General features: G+C 49.5%; 1 protein-coding gene across 1 annotated transcript in view; it reads left to right on the forward strand.

The window, feature by feature from the left end:
• Nucleotides 1-549: 549 nt before the first annotated feature.
• The window catches only part of LOC144146703 (dermonecrotic toxin SPH-like), a 33,923-nt gene continuing 16,260 nt past the window's right edge, over nucleotides 550-18,212 (forward strand). Inside the window, exons 1-4 of the mRNA XM_077678633.1 lie at nucleotides 550-555; nucleotides 2,996-3,326; nucleotides 15,556-15,687; nucleotides 17,306-17,428. Of these exons, the coding sequence (XP_077534759.1) occupies nucleotides 550-555; nucleotides 2,996-3,326; nucleotides 15,556-15,687; nucleotides 17,306-17,428 (592 nt within the window). The remainder of the gene's footprint in view (nucleotides 556-2,995; nucleotides 3,327-15,555; nucleotides 15,688-17,305; nucleotides 17,429-18,212) is intronic.

An 18,212-nucleotide genomic window follows, 5' to 3' on the forward strand; every position in this document is an offset into this window, starting at 1 on the left:
TCTAGCCGAGCCATTTCTTTGCGGAACTTATAGAGCCCAAGACAACCTAAAGAGACTAAAACCAGCAGTATTGAAAAAATGCAAATCACAACACAAACACACCTGACCCAAAAAAAAACTTGGCGCAAAAATACCCACTGAGCAGCCGAAACCGACATAAAAGTGAAAATTTTGAAAAAACGGACAAAATAGTACCTAAACTGTACTTAAAGGCAAAACTACTAGCGGAAATTTCATTTACTAAACAAAAGGTGTGGGGAGCAGATTATAAGCATGATAAAAATTGTTATCCATCAAATACAATCAAACACTAACGGCATAAAAAATTAGCTCCAATCCACGCTGTCAAGGTGGTTGGAAAGCAAAGCTTTAAACGACACCCACAACTATTGCCCATGCGACATCACTTGAATTCACACACGGGGCTCCACAAAGAGTGAAACCAGAGATTCTGCCAGCCGTTAGATGGATTTCCCGGGGGCAGCATCGCGTAGGCAGCAGCAGCGTCCGCCACGGCCGGGCTAGAGCGGTGGACGCCCCCGGTGTAGCATGGCCGTGAGTCGGGTGAAAAAAAAAACGGAGAGGAGCATCTTTCGAAGAGTTCGACAGCGGAACCTAGCCATCCTGATGTGCTACCTGGGGGGTACACCACCGCGCGACACAAGCGCCGACACCGAAACAATTCCGCATGTGAGATTAGTGGTTCCCATTTTTACCGAATTAAACTAGTTAGTTTAGTAAGTTTGGGAATTGCGGGAAAGCTGGGGGAACATTTATAATTCCTATTTATCCGAACCTGCTGCTACTTTCGCCTTTTGTAATACCTCGTAAAACACAACCGAATTGGTAATCACCAATTTAGAAAACGGAGTCCCATTCGCTGCAAGTAGTGCGCAAAAGGTAGCGTTTCTCTAGCTCCCAGATGTCTGTATGAAATTCGTACATTTTTTTGCCGCCCTGCAAACCAAGGCTTAAAACATGTTTGCCGTACGACCACTTCATTCCGTCGGGCGTGGGTTATTCCGGAGGTGTTCTCGAACAAGTTAATCAATCCGTGCGAAGGAAGCGCGCAATGGACGTGAAGATGAGTCAAAACAGGCCCAAAACAACCTTGGCTTAGCATACGCGAAAGCCGTACTGCCGACGCGCCCGCCGGCGAGCGGGCACCTCCGCGCGCGCAACGCTGGCAAAATTCGCCGCGCCATCTACAGTGTGCTCATTGAGTGAAAACTACACCTCCGCCACTCCTCGCCGATTCCGCTGCGTTGGAAGTTTATTGTCACGCACGCTGCGAAAGAACCGTTGGCTGGTGGAGGTAGAAAGGTTTGCTTTAAAAACGTAGTCTACGGGGTTCACACTCGCTATCCTCAGAGGAAACTACTACATCAAGATGAGGCTGTCCAGGTAGCTTAAGTAGACCATTCGAGGCACGTGGATGCGTGTTAAAACGTGTTCCTAGATAACGCAAATGGTCACTTGGCAGCGCTTACTAGTAAACATGTACACGCTTATGGGATCTAGACTTGGCACCCCTACCAAGACTGTTACCAGGTAACGACTCTTACCAGGGTGGAGATGCATTTACAAACTGCGCAAAACCGGTGGAAAACTTCGCAGTAGCGTCACAAAAGGCAGCTCTCCCTGCCGAACCCAGAGCGATCTCTTCGCTATTAACAAGCGAACCGCATGGGGGCTCGAAAGTACGTCGTCCTAATCGTCTTCAAGCCCGCTCCCAAAGGGCTTGTTGAATATCATTGGTTTATGTCAGATCTATTTATTATTTTATTCAACTGTTTCTATTTGGAGTAGACTCCCTCGAATACGAACTCTGCGGCTAAAAAGGACAGCACATTTGCTCTCTTGTCACGTCCACAATGCAAAAAAACCTCCGTTTAAGACAAATTTTTTATAATGCGAATGAATTTTCCTGGTCCCTTCGAGCTCTCCTTAATGAGATTTCGTTGTGTATTCGGTTTAAAATTGGTAATAATATATTGCTGCTATAACAACGGACGTGTTGATTCTTTTAACAGTGGAGCTGTCCTAGCGCTAGCCGTGGCGACAGTCTCTGCTGGTATTGTGTCACGCTTTTCTCGAGCTGGTTTCTCCGCCCCACAAAAACTGGTTTCCATTATAGACGACGGTCATAACAAAATAAAATAGCTCTAAAGGCCTTGATATATTTTGATTAAAGGCTTATATGGCGAAAGGAAAAATATCTTGCGAGCAATGCATTTCTCCTTACAGGTGACGCCTACTTTAAGGGGACGAGTGTAAGCTTAGTCGTTATGTGATGGCTTTTATACATAGTGTGTTGCCAGTGAAGAATGGCCGGCAATGGAGGGAATATGATTACAGCAAACGGCGCTAATTTGTGTGCTATCTAAGGTATTCAGAAACACATTATACAGCAATTAGCCACTAATGCGACTCTATTATTACGCCAAGTTTCATTTACTTGTCATGATGAGTTAGTTCACAACGAACTTGGTAATGTTGCAGAATTACGGTCTGCTGTCAATACGAGGCCATGTACGGAGGTAGTATGGTTACAGAAAACAGCTGTAACTGATATTTTAGCGGTATTATCTGAAAAGAAACCATTTGCAAACTAGATGCAAAGACAACTCTAGCATTACGCACCAAAGCTTCGATGGTCATCCTTCTTGACAGAGTGTAAGAGCAGTGAATTTTTTCCAATGTATTTTGCCTTTTTGCAACGACACTCCGATGTCTAGTCGCAACCATATAGCAACTGTGTCTGTCAAGTTTTTTTCTGAGGAAATGTGCCCCACATAAAAAGGTATACAACAAATTAGGTCGAAGCATGTCTGAGTAAATCCGTCTTAAAACGTGCCTTAAAACGTGCCTTCAAACTGTGTGCATTGAAACCAGAGTAGTTTGACCTTACATAAAAGTCAGTTACTGGAGTAAATTTTGAAAGGGATTAAGCGTTTGAAGCAGGACAAAGCTAACTGTTTTTTTTTATTTAAAGGAGCTCGTGCCAGGTCTGGGCATCCAACACGGCGATGACAAAGGTTGCAAAAGCCAACCCATCGAAGCAGGCAGCGACGACGTGAAGAAAGAGGGCCACGGTCATCACCGGCGGCCTTTCTTTATCATTGGCCACATGGTGAACTCTATTGAAGAGGTGGACGAGTACTTGGCGAGGGGCTCCAACGCCCTGGAATCTGATATTGAGTTCGACAAGAATGGCACTGTTCTGGGAACCTTTCATGGTACGCCATGCGATTGCTTCAGGGGATGCTTCAAGCGAGAGAAAATGGCCAGCTTTCTCGAGCACGTTCGGAATGTCAGCAGCTTCCGTGAGTTGACTTCAGTCGTATCTGTCGTATTACTGTTATTACAGCGATCATGTCTTGCGCTAGGTTCTGCCCAAAATTGCCCGTGTTTATCGGGTCTTGACCAAAAAAAATGCACGCACTCGCTACAGACCTATGCGCTCGTTCCAGAGGTAGCATAGAATGCTCTGTAGGTCTCTAATATTGGTATGTTGACAACAATTGTACCCAAATTGGCCACTAAGACGACTCTTGTCGTAATAAGTCCGCAGTGAAGATGTAAGCGTTACAGAATGCCAGTCAGCTGTAAGTACTTGGCGTCTGCAGAGGGAGTATTGCTACAGAAAATGGCTGTAACTCTTGTTTAATTGTAACTCTCCCGAAACAAATAACACAAAACTATCTTGTGTTAACTGCAACAGCGTTTATTCAATAAAAATTGTTACTCCATACATAACTCAAGTCCACGTGCACACCTTCGCTGGTCTTCCACCTTCACAGCAGTGAAAGGGCTCTAAATACTCTTCTGGTAGTAAATGTTACTTTGCCCGAAGATTAAGATGTAATAAACTAAAAATACGTAGCACACAGAAGTCTGTTCCCGCCTTTTTGTGTTTTACATTGAGAGCTACTGAAATCTTTCGAAGCAGCATCTTGTACGCGTCGTTTAACCAGCGGTCATGGGCTTTCTGTTTCGGGATGGGGATCTGATATCCGATAAAAAAAAACGAATATTTCACATCTCAAGAAACAAATACTTGGTATGTCGCACTTCATATGAATGTAAGTCAAGTCCAGTTAGCCCGGGTGATTCGGGGCAACAGTTTTGCATAATCAAAATGAACAAGTATTTCTGAAAGATTGTTCCGGACTTGCCCTGAGATATAAGGCGAAATTTGGCAGAGAATGCAAGAAAACACTATAACCGTATTTTTCTGCATGCTGCACGCTACTGCTTCCTATGTGCGAAAATATGTTTCTCCTTTCAATTTATGTATAAATTGTTACTATGTAGACGATTTTCAAACTCCCACCCATAAAGAACGCGTTGTTTGCTGTGGTTTTATTAAGACCATAGCCGAAAATGTGGTTCCATAAAGTATCAATATCAGGGAACAAAATACTGGGTAAACGAACCCACACCCATGAATGAAAGCTGTCATAGCTTAGGCATATAGCAACGCATCACTTACGGGACAAACTCTTGGCGCCTTATTAAGCAATTTGAAAGAGAAATAAGGTCAGCCAAACGAGCATTGCAGAGAAGGATGACTGGAGTACGCTTACGGATAAGAAGCAACCGCCTTTTATCGGAGAACAAATTCGGTTTGAAGACAACACTGCTCAAATAAAGCAGAACAAGTGCACTTAGGCTGGGCATCGAAAGGGGAGAACGGACAACCGGTATAATATCAGGAAAACAGAGTGGTTTCCGAAAAGGAAGGAAGACGGTATTTCATCCTTCGAGATCAGTTACTGAGGATGGAGGAGGCCCAGAGGGCCGCCACAGCCGCCAGGGCTCGGGAGGTGGTCAAGACTTGACCCGACTCCACTGGGTCGCGCAACATCTGCTCCCAGAGCTGAGGGGGCGGCGGGGGACGGGTGTGTATGGCTCTGTAGGACATTTGCAGAGGGAACGGTAGTGAGTGTCGAGTGCTCTGCAGGTTGGGCTGGTAGGGGCAGTAAAGAGGTGTGGATGATTGCGTATCAATTGTGTGATGTGGGGGAAGGTGTGTGTTTGTATAGATATGCAGCATGTGGCCTGCCCTGAGGAGACGTGTTTGCGGGAGTGGATAACGGCGGTGGCGGAGGCGGTAGTGGAGAGCAATATCCCTGTAGTGCAGGAGGGAGGTTGGCTTGCCTGCAGGGGAATCGCTTGTAGGCGTGGCTAAAATGGCGACCAGGTCAAAACGTTGGTAAGCACGTGCGTGCACCACTTCATCAGCGCCCACGCCTGTGTGGGCTGGTGTCCCCAACAGGGTTATGAAGTCAGATGGAGGATTTTTGGAGACACTTTGCAATGCGATTGCAGAGATGTTACCAGAAATATAATGGCGGGTGGCCTGCTGAGAGCCAGGTAGAAAGAATTCAATGGTGGGCCGCTGGGTGAGCGCGAAAGTAATGGCTGCTTCCTCCGCCGCAGTTGAGTTGGTAGTAAGGATGGTAACCGCCGTGACGTCTGGGGGTGTGTGTTGGCCAAAAACAGCTACAGTGTGCAGGTTTCTGAGGGAAGGGGGTGGCATCAGTTTCTAATGTGAAGCGATGGTGGGTATAGTTCGGCGTGGGTGTTGGCTCGTGCTTGATGCAGAGCCGCGTGGAAAGTTGGTTGCATGTAGCAAGAAATGGGAGGGATTTGAATGCTGTTAGGGATGTGAAGTGGAATGGGTAGTGGGGGATTTGTATGGTGGTTGGGAGTATGTTTATAGAATTAAGAATGCAGTGCCCTACAGAAGAGGAAGCGAGGCGCGTGAGTTGGGAGATGTAATGGGCGTCTAGTTAGGGGTTCGCGTATGGTGTTTGCGTATGGTCGAGTACGCGATGCGTTGGTACGTAAGGGGGAAGCAGGAATGCATGCCTATACGTCCACCTATGGAGTAGGGCATCAAAGGACTCCAGTCGAGTGGATGTAACCTTCAAGTAGCGTAGGTGGTACAAGTTGAGTAGAACACTGTGCACGAGACAGAGGCGGTCCTTTACCGTGCTGCGGTGGTGTTTGGTGGCGATCCGAATAATAAAATGCCTGGTTTGGGTAACGTATTTCTTTACCTGCTGCAGGATTGGTGTGGGTGATTTCTTGTGTGTGAGGATGAGGCGTAAGACTCTAAGTTGCTATTTGTGGGGTATTTGGTCCGAGTTTATAAAAAGTTTGATGTGTGAGTTTGGAGGGAGTTTGTTGCGGGCGTAAAAGTCAGAAGAGGGGATTTTTGCGCAGCGCACTGGAGCGCTAAATTTTCGATGTGGCCTATAACTTAGTTGAGGCCGTGTCGGAGTGCTGTTACAATGTGATGGTCGGACACAGAGTGGACCCACAGGGTTATGTCATCTGCGGACAGTGAACTCCGTTGTGTGGGATTGTCAGGAGTGAGCGGCAAAGTGGGACTAAGACGAGGTTAAAGAGTGTGGGCGAGAGGACCGGTCCATGTGGCGTTCCGCGATTTGGCATGTGAAATCATCAGATTAGACATGGCCAAACGGATGGCTATAGAAAGTTATAGATAAGTTGTAGAAGTGCCTGAAGGATGCTATGCATGGTGTGGGGCATTGTCATAGGCTTTTTGGAGGTCTAGTGAGACTATAGAGGTGTGGTCTCGTTTTGGAGGGTCTCTGTAGAAATTATAGTGATACTTTACAAGGGCGTCCTGAGTGGATAGGTTGGGTCGAAAGCCGATCGAGAAACGCGACTACAAGTAGAAACAAAGCATTACTCGATGTGGGATAACATCAGAAAATTTGATGGCAAAGAATGTGATGGCAAAGAAAGTCCACCGCAAGAACAGGACGGCTTGCGAGAAAACTTAAACAATAAAAAAGCAAAAGTTAAATTGTGTAAGCCATGACAGTCGTTTTAGTTCTATCGAATGGTTTTATCTAACTTAGTTTGCTTTCGAGCGTTGTTTTCCCCTTAGACGGCGGACGCGTGATTCGACAGACAGATAGAGAGACCACAATTTCCGCGGTTGCGTAGCCCCCAAAAAATTAGCGCCAATCCACCCTGTGAATGAGGTTGAAAAGCAAAGCTGTAAACGGCACCTACAACGATTATCCATGCGACGTCCTTAAATTCACTCATGTCGCTCTACAAATAGTGAAACCAGAGAGAAGTGAAATGAACTTAAACACACCATCTATTACTTCAGAGAGATATTCTTGGTAAGGTTAAATTAATGCATGAACGGTGCTTGGTTAAGTTGTATTGGTGTAGCAAATGAGTGAAACTCTTTGTTTTATATAAAATTAAAGCTCAAACCCGGTATTAGACAATTTCACTTCTCCGTCTCTGCCGTCGCGGGCGAAGGCGACGAGATCAGCGGCAGAGACGAAGGAGGCACTAGGAGGAGGAGAAGGAGCAGGAGGAGGAGGAGGACGTGGAGGAGGCCGTGGAAGAAATACATCTATTCAGATTTCTGAACTGCCCAGAGTGCTGCCCATAGGTGTGGTTCCTTCACTGTAGCCCATATTCAGTCCGCGCTGCCTGCGCTCGGTCCACCAGCTGAAGCTGGGTAGGCAGAGAAGGGCTGACAGCAGCATCTCCCATTGCTCTTGTTGGGTAGTTGGCGGAAAGAGAGGAGGGTGCTCAGGGCTAAATTCGCACACCCCGATAATGTGTAAGAGTGCTCCTACTTCTGATCAAAATTTACATTCAGCGCCGAGCGATTCGGGTGCATTAAGTGAAGACGCGTCGGGTGTGGGGAGGAGCCGGATTGTAAGAGCCATAGGGTAGTTTGTTGTCCTTTGGAAAGGTCAGAGTAAGGCGAATGTAGGGTCTGTATCAGGAGGCGATTATGCTGGGTTATGTCCCTGAATAAGACAAGCGGGTGACTGCCCTCGTGCAGCTCTATACCACGGGGGGTAAAAGTGCGAGCTTGGTGGGCGTATTCGTTGCCCTTCATGGAAGCGTGAGCGGGTGCGCGCGTGCCCAGATGACCTGAATGGAACCATTTGGGGAGTGTTTTTTTAGCACACGCAGTGCAGGTCGGGACACCAAACCCGACTGGTAATTCCGGTAGGCTTATTGGGAATCGGTGACTACCTTACGAACCCCTGGTTGAGTGAGAGCCAAAGCGATGGCTGCCTCTTCTGCTGCCGTCTTGTTTTCGGTATTGAGGGAGGCACAAGCAAGGAGGTTGGTTCTGTAGGCAGCCACGATGATGGCGTACTGCTGCCCTCGATGTTGGGAGGCGTCTGAGTAGATAACTGCATGATCCCCACTCAGGGTGGTGTTGAGCCCTTGTCGGCGACCCTCGTCGTGTAACGGGTTCATATTTATAAGCCAAGGGATCATCCGTAGTTCTTGTCGCCAAACGTCCAGGAGTACGTCAAGCGGAGTGACATTCGGTACTGCCCAGCAATTCTGGTAAAGGATGCGGCGACCTGCCGCAGTTCTGCTCATTCGGAGCTTCTGGATAGAAAGATGGCCCTCTATCCGCTCTTCCACCGTGTTGTTGAGCCCCGTGCTAAGAACCTGTGCCGGCGCCCCAGCAGCTTGCGTCGTCTGCTGCCGCAAACGGGCACGCTCCGGGAACGATGACGCTGGGGCTGAGCCACGAGTGGCGAGTGCTGACCACGCGCTTGCGGTGCGCGCTGGGCACGAGCGTGGAATAAAGCGGGGACCCCAGTTTGGGTCCACGGCGCTGTAGCGTGCAGACGTGTGTCTTCTCATCTCTCTGTCGCCGTCGCGACATTGGTGACCCGGACGTTGCAGCGGAGCCACGTACTCAGAATGGACCCTCCCCGCGACGCCAGCGGTCCTTCTGTGTCCTCGCTGCCTCTTCACCTGGCATCTCCGCCGTCGCTTGCCGTTTGCCCCCCTTCAGCGCTAAGCACCCAGACGTGTGGTTCCTTCAAGCCGAGGCAAGCTTCCGAGTGAGTCACATCACGTCGCAAGAGACCCGCTTCAACCATCTACAACAGTCACTGCCTATTGAGATCGCGGTTGAGGTTCGTGACATCCTTGCCAACCCGCCTACCACGAACCCTTACGACACGTTGAAGGCTGCCATCTTGAGCCGCACGAGCCCTTCGGAACGGCAGCGTTTCCAGGGGCTGCTTTCTGCAGAGGAGTTGGGTGACCGTCGACCTTCGCAGCTCCTTCACGAACTGCAAACCCTGCTCGGCGACGCACCTTCTGCCACGGACTCCCGTTTGTTGAAGGAACTTTTCTTGCGACGGCTCCCCTCTTCTGTGCAGATGATCCTCGCGACTGCTTCTGACCTTCCCTTATCCGCGTTGGCCGCGCATGCTGACAAGATAATGGAAGTCGCCACGTTGCATCCGCCTTTGTCCACGGTGGCATCCGCTCAATCTTCCGACCATACCACCGTGGCGGCGCCTGCTACTCCTTTGCCCTCACCGCTATCCGACGACCTCGCCGCTCTCCGAGAGCGCATGCAAAACTTGGAGGAGCTTGTCGCCTCGGCTGGTTACAGCTCGCCGCCGCCTCGCAACCCTCGAGCTCGCCGGTTTTGCCCTTCTCGCCGTACCCCGTCTCCGCAAGTATTTCGCCAGGAAGGCACAACGCGCCAGCCACCTCAACACCCTGATTCATTGTGCTGGTACCATCGCCGCTTCGGTGCAGCGGCACAACGTTGCACCCGTCCTTGCGGCTGGCCGGGAAACGGGACGAGGGATCGTTAGCGGCGGCGACCGATTCCCAAGCCAGCGACAGTCGCCTCTTCTACATCACAGATGCAACCAGTGGTCAACGTTTCCTAGTTGACACTGGTGCTGAAGTGAGTGTGCTCCCCGCTAATTCTTGTGACCGCACTCAAGCACCACTGTGCCATCTCCAAGCTATTAACAAGTCCAGCATTCCCGTGTACCGAAAAACATCCCTGATGGTAAACATCGGCCTACGCCGTGCGTTCCGCTGGATTTTCCTCGTGGCCAACGTGAGTCACGCCATTCTAGGAGCCGATTTCCTTTCGCACTTCGGCCTCCTGGTTGACATGGCCCGAAAAAGAATCCTGGACGCCACAACCGGCCTTTCTGTCATCGGCAAATCGTCTCCAGTCCATCCGTTCGCATTTACGCTTCTTTGCGACCTACCTTCTCCGTACCGGGAATTGCTGAACGAGTTTCCTTCCCTGACTGCCCCTCCAGACTGGACAAAGCCAGTGAAGCATGACGTCGTTCATCAGATCATCACCACCGGTCCACCTACGCACGCCGTGGCGCGTCGACTGGCTCCAGAGAAACATAAAATCGCGGAACAGGAATTTCACCACATGCTCGAAATCGGCATTGCTCGCCCATCATCGAGCAACTGGTCCTTGTCGTTACACATGGTCCCGAAGAAATCAGGAGACTGGCGACCCTGTGGTGATTACCGCTCCTTGAACGTGGCCACTGTACCCGACAGGTACCCTCTACCTAATATCCAGGACTTCACCAATAACCTCAGTGGATGTACCATCTTTTCAAAGCTTGACCTCCAAAAAGCCTACCACCAAATCCCCGTAGCCCCGGATGACGTCAAGAAAACTGCCATCATTACACCGTTTGGCCTCTTCGAATTCACTCGGATGCCTTTCGGGTTACGCAACGCAGCTCAGACTTTTCAGCGCTTCATAGACGTCGTCCTCCGTGGTCTACCTTTTGTTTTCGCCTACATAGATGACGTTCTTGTCGCCAGTTCATCGCTATCTGAGCACCTGCACCATCTGCGGATAGTTTTCGAACGCCTAGCAGAGCATGGCCTCATCCTTAATAGCGAAAAGTGTGCGTTCGGGTTGCCGTCGTTAGAGTATCTCGGTCATTTCGTTGACTGCAATGGAATTCGCCCTCTGCCAGACAAAGTGAAGGCCATAATCGACTTTCCCCGACCTGAGTCCTTGCGCCAACTGCGCCGTTTCCTAGGGCTGGTGAATTATTACCGACGGTTCATCCCGGACTGTGCGGCCATTGTTCAACCTCTCGAAACTTTCCTTCAAACTTCCAAGTCTCCCGAGTGCAGTCTTGAATGGTCTGAAGCTGCTGATCGCGCATTCACTACCATGGAGCGCCTGGCCTCTTCTACCCTCCTCGTGCACCCGCGCCACAACGCTCCCACAAGCCTGATGGTAGATGCATCTACCATCAGGCTTGTGGGAGCGTTGTGGCGCGGGTACACCTCCAATCGCACAGTGGGAAGCATGCTTCCCACTGTGCGATTGGAGGTGTACTTCAGCAGCACATCCGCGGCAGCTGGCACCCGCTCGGTTTCTTTTCGAAGAAGCTTTCTCCCACTGAGCAACGGTACAGCACTTTCGGACGGGAACTCCTGGCGGCATACCTCGCTGTGAAGCATTTCCGCTTTTTCCTCGAAGGCCGCAGCTTCGTGATCTTCACCGATCACAAGCCTCTTACGAACGCCTTCAAGTCATCGAAGACTACATATTCTCCCCGAGAGACGCGACATTTGGCTTATCTTGCAGAGTTTACGACGGACATTCGGCATGTCAAGGGAGTTAACAACATTCCAGCCGACGCCCTTAGCCGTATTTCCGCCATACAGCGCTCCGGTGTCAGTTCTCAGGAGTTGGCCCAAGCCCAAAGCGATGACGAGGATCTCCGAACTCTACGTTCTTCAAACAGCTCCTCTCTGCACCTCGAGGACATTCTATGCCCTGATTCTGGAATCAGCATCGTTTGCGACATTGACCCGGTCTCAGGCCGCAGACGGCCGTACCTTCCTGCGTCTCTCAGGCGCATTGCCTTCAACTCTATTCACCGTCTCTCTCATCCTGGAGTCCGTGCCTCACGGCGTTTGATTGCCGAGAGATACGTCTGGCCGGGCATGAATACTGACGTACGGGCCTGGGCCCGTTCCTGCCTCGCCTGCCAACAATGCAAGGTCTCGCGGCATACCACATCGCCTCTGGCTACTTTCCCCACTACCGGACTCAAGGTTCTCGACAATTCACGTGGACCTTGTTGGCCCACTACCACCATCTAAGGGCTGCCGCTACATCTTGACAGTGATCGACCGTTTTACCAGCTGGCCGCAGGCTTCTCCAATCGACGATATTACGGCTGAGACTGTTGCTTCCACGCTTATGTCGACGTGGATCGCCCGTTTTGACGTGCCGTCGGAGATTATCACAGACCGTGGCCGCCAATTTGAGTCCACACTCTTTCGCCGCTTGACATGCCTACTCGGTGTTACTCACCTAAAAACAACGGCCTATCATCCTCAAGCCAACGGCATGGTCGAGAGGTTTCATCGTCAGCTCAAGGCCTCGCTGATGGCTCACGAATCACCTGAACAGTGGGCTGTTCACCTTCCTCTTGTGCTGCTAGGATTACGCACTGTCATCAAAGATGATCTTGGTTGTGCCGCATCCCAAATGGTCTACGGCACGTCTTTGCGATTACCGGCAGACTTCCTGGTCCCTCCACAGCCTCAAGATAACCCTTCCTCTCCTGGCCCATCCTACGTAAAGCCGGTTTTTCAGCTTTATCCGTCCCCAACCGCCACGGCCGTGTTCCACAAAACCCACTTTTATTCACCCAAGTCTTTCTGTCAGCGAATACGTTTTCATCCGTGTCGTCAGTGCCCGCCGGCCACTTCAACCGCCCTACACCGGCCCTCATCTCGTCATTTCACGCGGCGAAAAGACGTTTACAGTTCGCGTTAACGGCCGCGACACTGTCGTTTCCATCGATCGCCTCAAGCCCGCTTTCACCGAGGCCGAACCGCCTGCCTTCGACACCACCATCCACCACTCCACCCTGAACACCACCACTCTCCCCTCCGTTCGCAGCCCCACCCGTGAACACCCCAGCGCAAAGACTGTCCGTTTTGCCGACACTCCGTCTGAAGAGGGGGGGGGGCTATGTGGCGGCGCCCCAGCAGCTTGCGTCGTCTGCTGCCGCAAACGGGCACGCTCCAGGAACGATGACGCTGGGGCTGAGCCACGAGTGGCGAGTGCTGACCACGCGCTTGCGGTGCGCGCTGGGCACGAGCGTGGAATAAAGCGGGGACCCCAGTTTGGGTCCACGGCGCTGTAGCGTGCAGACGTGTGTCTTCTCATCTCTCTGTCGCCGTCGCGACAAACCTATATGTGGACGCACTCATGGGAAAACCTGCTCAACCCCCCTTCTAATCATTATATAAAGCATCTTTATATCCTCCTTGCCGAGAAGAAGAGAGGGGGTTGGGGTAAGCGATTCTCAAGAGGACAAAAGGTTAAAATAATCGATAGGTATCGAATTCTTTGAGGCCTCGCTTCTTGGTGCCAACTCGCCTGATAATGCGTATGATTTTATTGATTCTGTGTTTGGCGCTGCAAGGATACCTCATTCTTGGTGTTGGCCTGAAGATGTTAGCCCAGGATATTGATGCTGCTGCTTCTAGTGATGGCCTGGCCATCAAGGAGTATTTTAATGGGTTCCTTGAGGTGTCGTTTGGCCTGAGGGAGGACGGCAAGGCCGACGACGCCATCATCATCATTTTCACCTGCGTCACAGTCATCATCAGCACTATCAGCCAGCTCGCGCCTAGAACAGATTCGGAACACCTCGACGGCACCCTCGTTTTACGCGCCTCGTCCTGTCCATGGCACAGCCAACGCAACCGCAATAAACGCGGGCTCGGCCTCACCACCTCGTCGGCAGCCTACAATTTTATTGATGCTGTGTTTGAGGCGCTGCAAGGATACATCATTCTTGGTGTTTACCTGAATATATAAGCCCAGGATCTTGATGCTGGGGCTTGGAGTGATAGCCTGGATCAAGGAGTATATGAATGTGTGCCTTGAGGTTTCGTTTGGCGTGAGGGCGGCCGACAAGGAGCTGAGATTTTTACGTGAACACTGGAACCAATTTAGCACATTGGCGTACTAGAAGTGAGATGCCATGGGTTGGTGTGAGCTTCTTTAAATCGCTATCGCATGGTATTCCGCGAGAATGCAGGGATTCAACCCGTAGATGTGCTTGGTGAGTGCTCCCCTTGTCTTACCCGCCTCCGCGTGGGCTCGTAACTAAATCGGTAAAACAACGGGCTCTGGCTTTGTTACTCTATTAGTTCCAGGTTCGATTCCTGGCGGTGCCAGGAAATTCTTTTACTTGTTCGCGGGAGTTTTTTGTTGACACCAATGGTCACGAAAGAACCCTTCGTGGGTATAGGTAAAAAGCTATGCTTTAAAATAGCTGCCCTCTTTAATACTGCGCTTAATCTCTGATGCTCGAAGATCGACTGGAGTGAGGAGGCCAGGCCGACGGCACTGCGCTCCCCCACTGAGCAGACGCGGAGCACGTCCTGTCTTGCTGCTTTTTTCTTCTTCTTTATTGCATAACTAAAAAAGCAGAGGTTGGCGCCATTGATGAGCGCCAGCTACTCCTTCTCACATAAAGTGAATGTTTCTTTATAAGTCACTGCAACGCTCCCGTAGTCATTGAACGGTTCTATAAAGAGGAACGATTCTGATAAAGCCATTGCAAAACTCACCGAGTTGGAACGTCTTAGAGAAGACAATGAGCTGCAGGGCAAGACGCACATCGCACTGAACGCAACAATTTGTCCCTTGAAGTACGTAAATGGATACAAGAGCCGAAGGCAAGGGGAAGAAACAGGTCACAGTGAGTCCCTTTCGAAACAACAGCAAAGCACAGATAGATGCCAAGTACAAAATACACACAGAATAAGACACGATATACAATGACGAGGAAAAGAGATTTCACAATGACAAACACAATAAAATGTAATAAAAACTATTAATGTTTGCAGGCTCCAAGAAAGGCATAAACGCAAAAGAGACAGCTCCATTTCAAAACTAATAGGATCCCACAATGGGACTAGACTGTAGAAAAAGTTTAAGGGCACGAAATTAACGCCGTCGCTGGCTCGGTTTTCGCCATGGGCCGAGGACTTTAGCACGGTTAAACATACTATTGTCTAAAACATGAGGACACTGTTAAAACGCCGTCGCGCAGCATCATGACGGGGACATTCTAGAATAACGTGAGCAATACTTTCATTTGGAGGACCACATAATATAAAAAGCATGCGCTGGTTTTATTTGTGTTTTTTTTTTCATGTCTGGGGATTCCTATTCTTTCATATTTTAAGTACCTTCAACACAGTGTTTGCCATTACATTACGGCAGAGTATTGACGAAGTCCCTTTGTTTGTCGCCACGCGTAGACGGGTTTTAGGTACTATCCTTGCCGGCGCTTTGGTGTCGGCGTTAGTTTTGTAAGAGAGGCGCTTTACTGTAATAGGGTTAGTTTTCTTACAGTGCAGGAGCCGGAAACGGCTCAGGAGGTTCTGTATGAGGGGCTAAGCACATAAAATTCTCATTTCTACTCAACTATGCACGACAGTACATGGAAAGTGGCGGTCAGCTCGCGAAGGACCTGCTACATAAGTGTTTTTTTCTTCTTCACACTGAACACAAGGCCTCCATTTTGTAGTGTGCGCGCAAGCGCGGACCAAACAGCTACACAAGCGTCTGTTTTGTTATCACTGAACCTATAGAAATGATTTGTATCGGGTCTACAAGTATGGACGATACATGCCCTTTATTTCATAGCAGACATCCGTGCATTGTTACAGCTCATTCCAAATACAAGGGGAAGATGATACTTCTGTTTTTGGACTTAAAGACAACCCGACTTCCAGACGGTGTGAAGGTTACAGCTGGAGTTAACCTTGCGCAGAAGTTGATGGACCACCTCTGGAAAGACGGTAAGCGGGAGTGTTGTGTTTATCTACAGGACGTATGCCACTGCGTCCAAGCGCTGTCTAGCGCCTCTTTTTGTTCATTGAGATTTCGTCGCGCCATTTTAGGCCGGTAATTCTTGATTTTATAAGCATACTCTTCTTACTGAGGCATGTGAGCTCCGAAAGAAGTTCTAGTAACCACAGTAATCATTAGCTAATACGAAAGCGGATATCTCAAAATATCATTGTCAAACCTTTTCTCGCCGTGCATTTGCCTTACATAAGCGCAATTTATTTGCCCCCGTTATCTCGAAACGTTTTGTTTCTGGAGGGGGGGGGGGTAGCACAGATATCTCGAAATGCTGACCGGGGACGAAACAAAAAACCGCTGATAAGGTATCCGTTCGAACGCTTGGCTAACAATACGCACCGAACGCGGTCGTGAGCGGCAATTTTACGCGCAGTAGTAGTAGTAAAAAACTTTACTATAAAGTCACACTATTTAGCCCTCAGAGGGTGGTGCCCTTAGTCCAGGGCCCCATTTGCTGCTGCTATCCGTCTTGCCCGGTCGATGAGTCCGCGCTGGTCGTCCAAGGCTGAGCTGGAAAGAGCGGCTTCCCATCCGGAGGGGGAGGGGCTGGGTATAGGCAATTAGGTCGGGGGTTTGGGGCATTCCCATGTGGAGTGGTACAGGTTCGGGTGTCCTCCGCAGGATGGGCATCTGTCCGGGTACATGGTAGGATAGAATGTGTGCCGGAGCGAGAGGCTAGGAAACGTGTTAGTTTGTAGTTGGCGCCATCCAGCGGCTTCCTCACGGGTGAGTTGCGCGTGTGGCGGAGGAAGTGTCCTACGGGAGAGTTTGTAGTGTTGTAGTATATGTGGGTATGTGAGTGGGATACTTTCTGTCTTGTCTGGTTTGTGCTCGCTGTACGAGGACGATGTCAGCGTTACCGGAATGTCTTCCGACGCCTACATCGTTGAGATTGTTGTGGATGGTGCAGCTGATCATGCTGACGAGGGGAAGCCCCCACAAGTCGATACAACAGCAGAAACAACAAACAGGCTCCGCCTGCTTCGCAACTAGTTAGAATGTTGCGGTATCTATTGATGCGATGCCTCGAGCAGATCCAGTCGCGCTTCTATGAAAAGATGCATACGCAAAACCGGCAAGCCTAACGCAGTTCTTTCTTAAGCAACAAAAGTTTGTTTTTCCGCGAATTATTTTGCATTTATTACGCAAGCTACCCTGTAGAGTCGAGCTTCTGTTAGCAGCATTAGCTCTTATTTCAGTGACTTGGCCACACATTTTCGCCATTTCGCCTAACTGGGAACACCACTTATCTTGAAATTTTAAACTTGGAGTTGGCGAGGGATTACTGGATTTTTGCATTATTAAAAAATCGGGTTATAAAAACGGTGAACAAAAATGTAATGTTGCGTGGTGGAGTATAGGTAGCAGGGAGCTACCATTTCTCGCCATTTCTCGCCATTTCTCGCCATTTCTCGCCATTTCTCGCCCTTTAATTTTGCTTGAATTATCGTCCAACTAAAACCAAGGATCTCGTTTCATTTTATTTTGGCATTTTTAGATGACCTTATGTGATTGTCATGCGCTCAATTTTATTTTCTCTTTGTCACGCAGTGCCTCACGAGGACAGGATCAACGTGCTCATGTCCATTGGCTACGCCAGAGACAGGGACGTCATCAGGGGTGCCGTCGCGTACTTTCGACAGAAGGGAGACCCACGCGTCTTAGAAAAACTAGGTGAGTAGTACTATCAGCGCCGCTGGGCTACGGAAAACTTGTAGTACGACATCAGTTCTGCCCAGTCCTGTGGCATTGGGATGACACTTTCCTTCGAAGCAGTCACAAATTTTTTTTTCAATTGAATCTATTCAATTGGTTCAACAACAACAAAGTACAGCGCAATGGAGCAGCCATGGGCGAAAGGCGATACATGTGATCGCCTGACTAGGCTTGTAAGGCTGCTGAACACGACACTCAGCAACATCACTGCGGGTCAATTTACACAAATACTACAAGTAAAAAAAGAGTTCAGATAACAAAAAAGGTTATCATCCAATGCGAAGAAGGAGAGTTTTGGTAAAAACAAACGCGCTTTCTCTGAGGTTTGGCTTGTTTTTGCGAAACAATGCCTCACTAGATAGATGCACAGGGCACCGCATAGATGACAATAAAAGATGCGGAACATAGAACTGCGTCTTGTGCTCCGTTATCGTCGATTCCACGCCTTCGTCATCACCAATGAAAGTCATCCCGCCAAATCATTTATCGTAAATTAGGGTTCAGCTTTTTTAGCATCTTGAAAATTGCGTTTTCGACATTCCGAAACTAATCAAGAACATTGCCGATATCCTCTTCACCGGTGCACAAATCACTGAAATTTCCAAATGCGCCAAGTGTATGAGAAAGTAGGCGGCATTGGCACTCGAGATGCGCTAACAGTCATTTCGTATCAATGCATGTTTTGGCCGCAACTCACAAGGCGGCAATGGTATTGTTCGCAAACAGTACACACTGCGGGTAC

Source organism: Haemaphysalis longicornis, unplaced genomic scaffold, assembly GCF_048455015.1.
Source record: "Haemaphysalis longicornis isolate Haplotype H1 unplaced genomic scaffold, Haemaphysalis longicornis Haplotype H1 scaffold_7, whole genome shotgun sequence".
NCBI classification, from domain to species: domain Eukaryota; kingdom Metazoa; phylum Arthropoda; class Arachnida; order Ixodida; family Ixodidae; genus Haemaphysalis; species Haemaphysalis longicornis.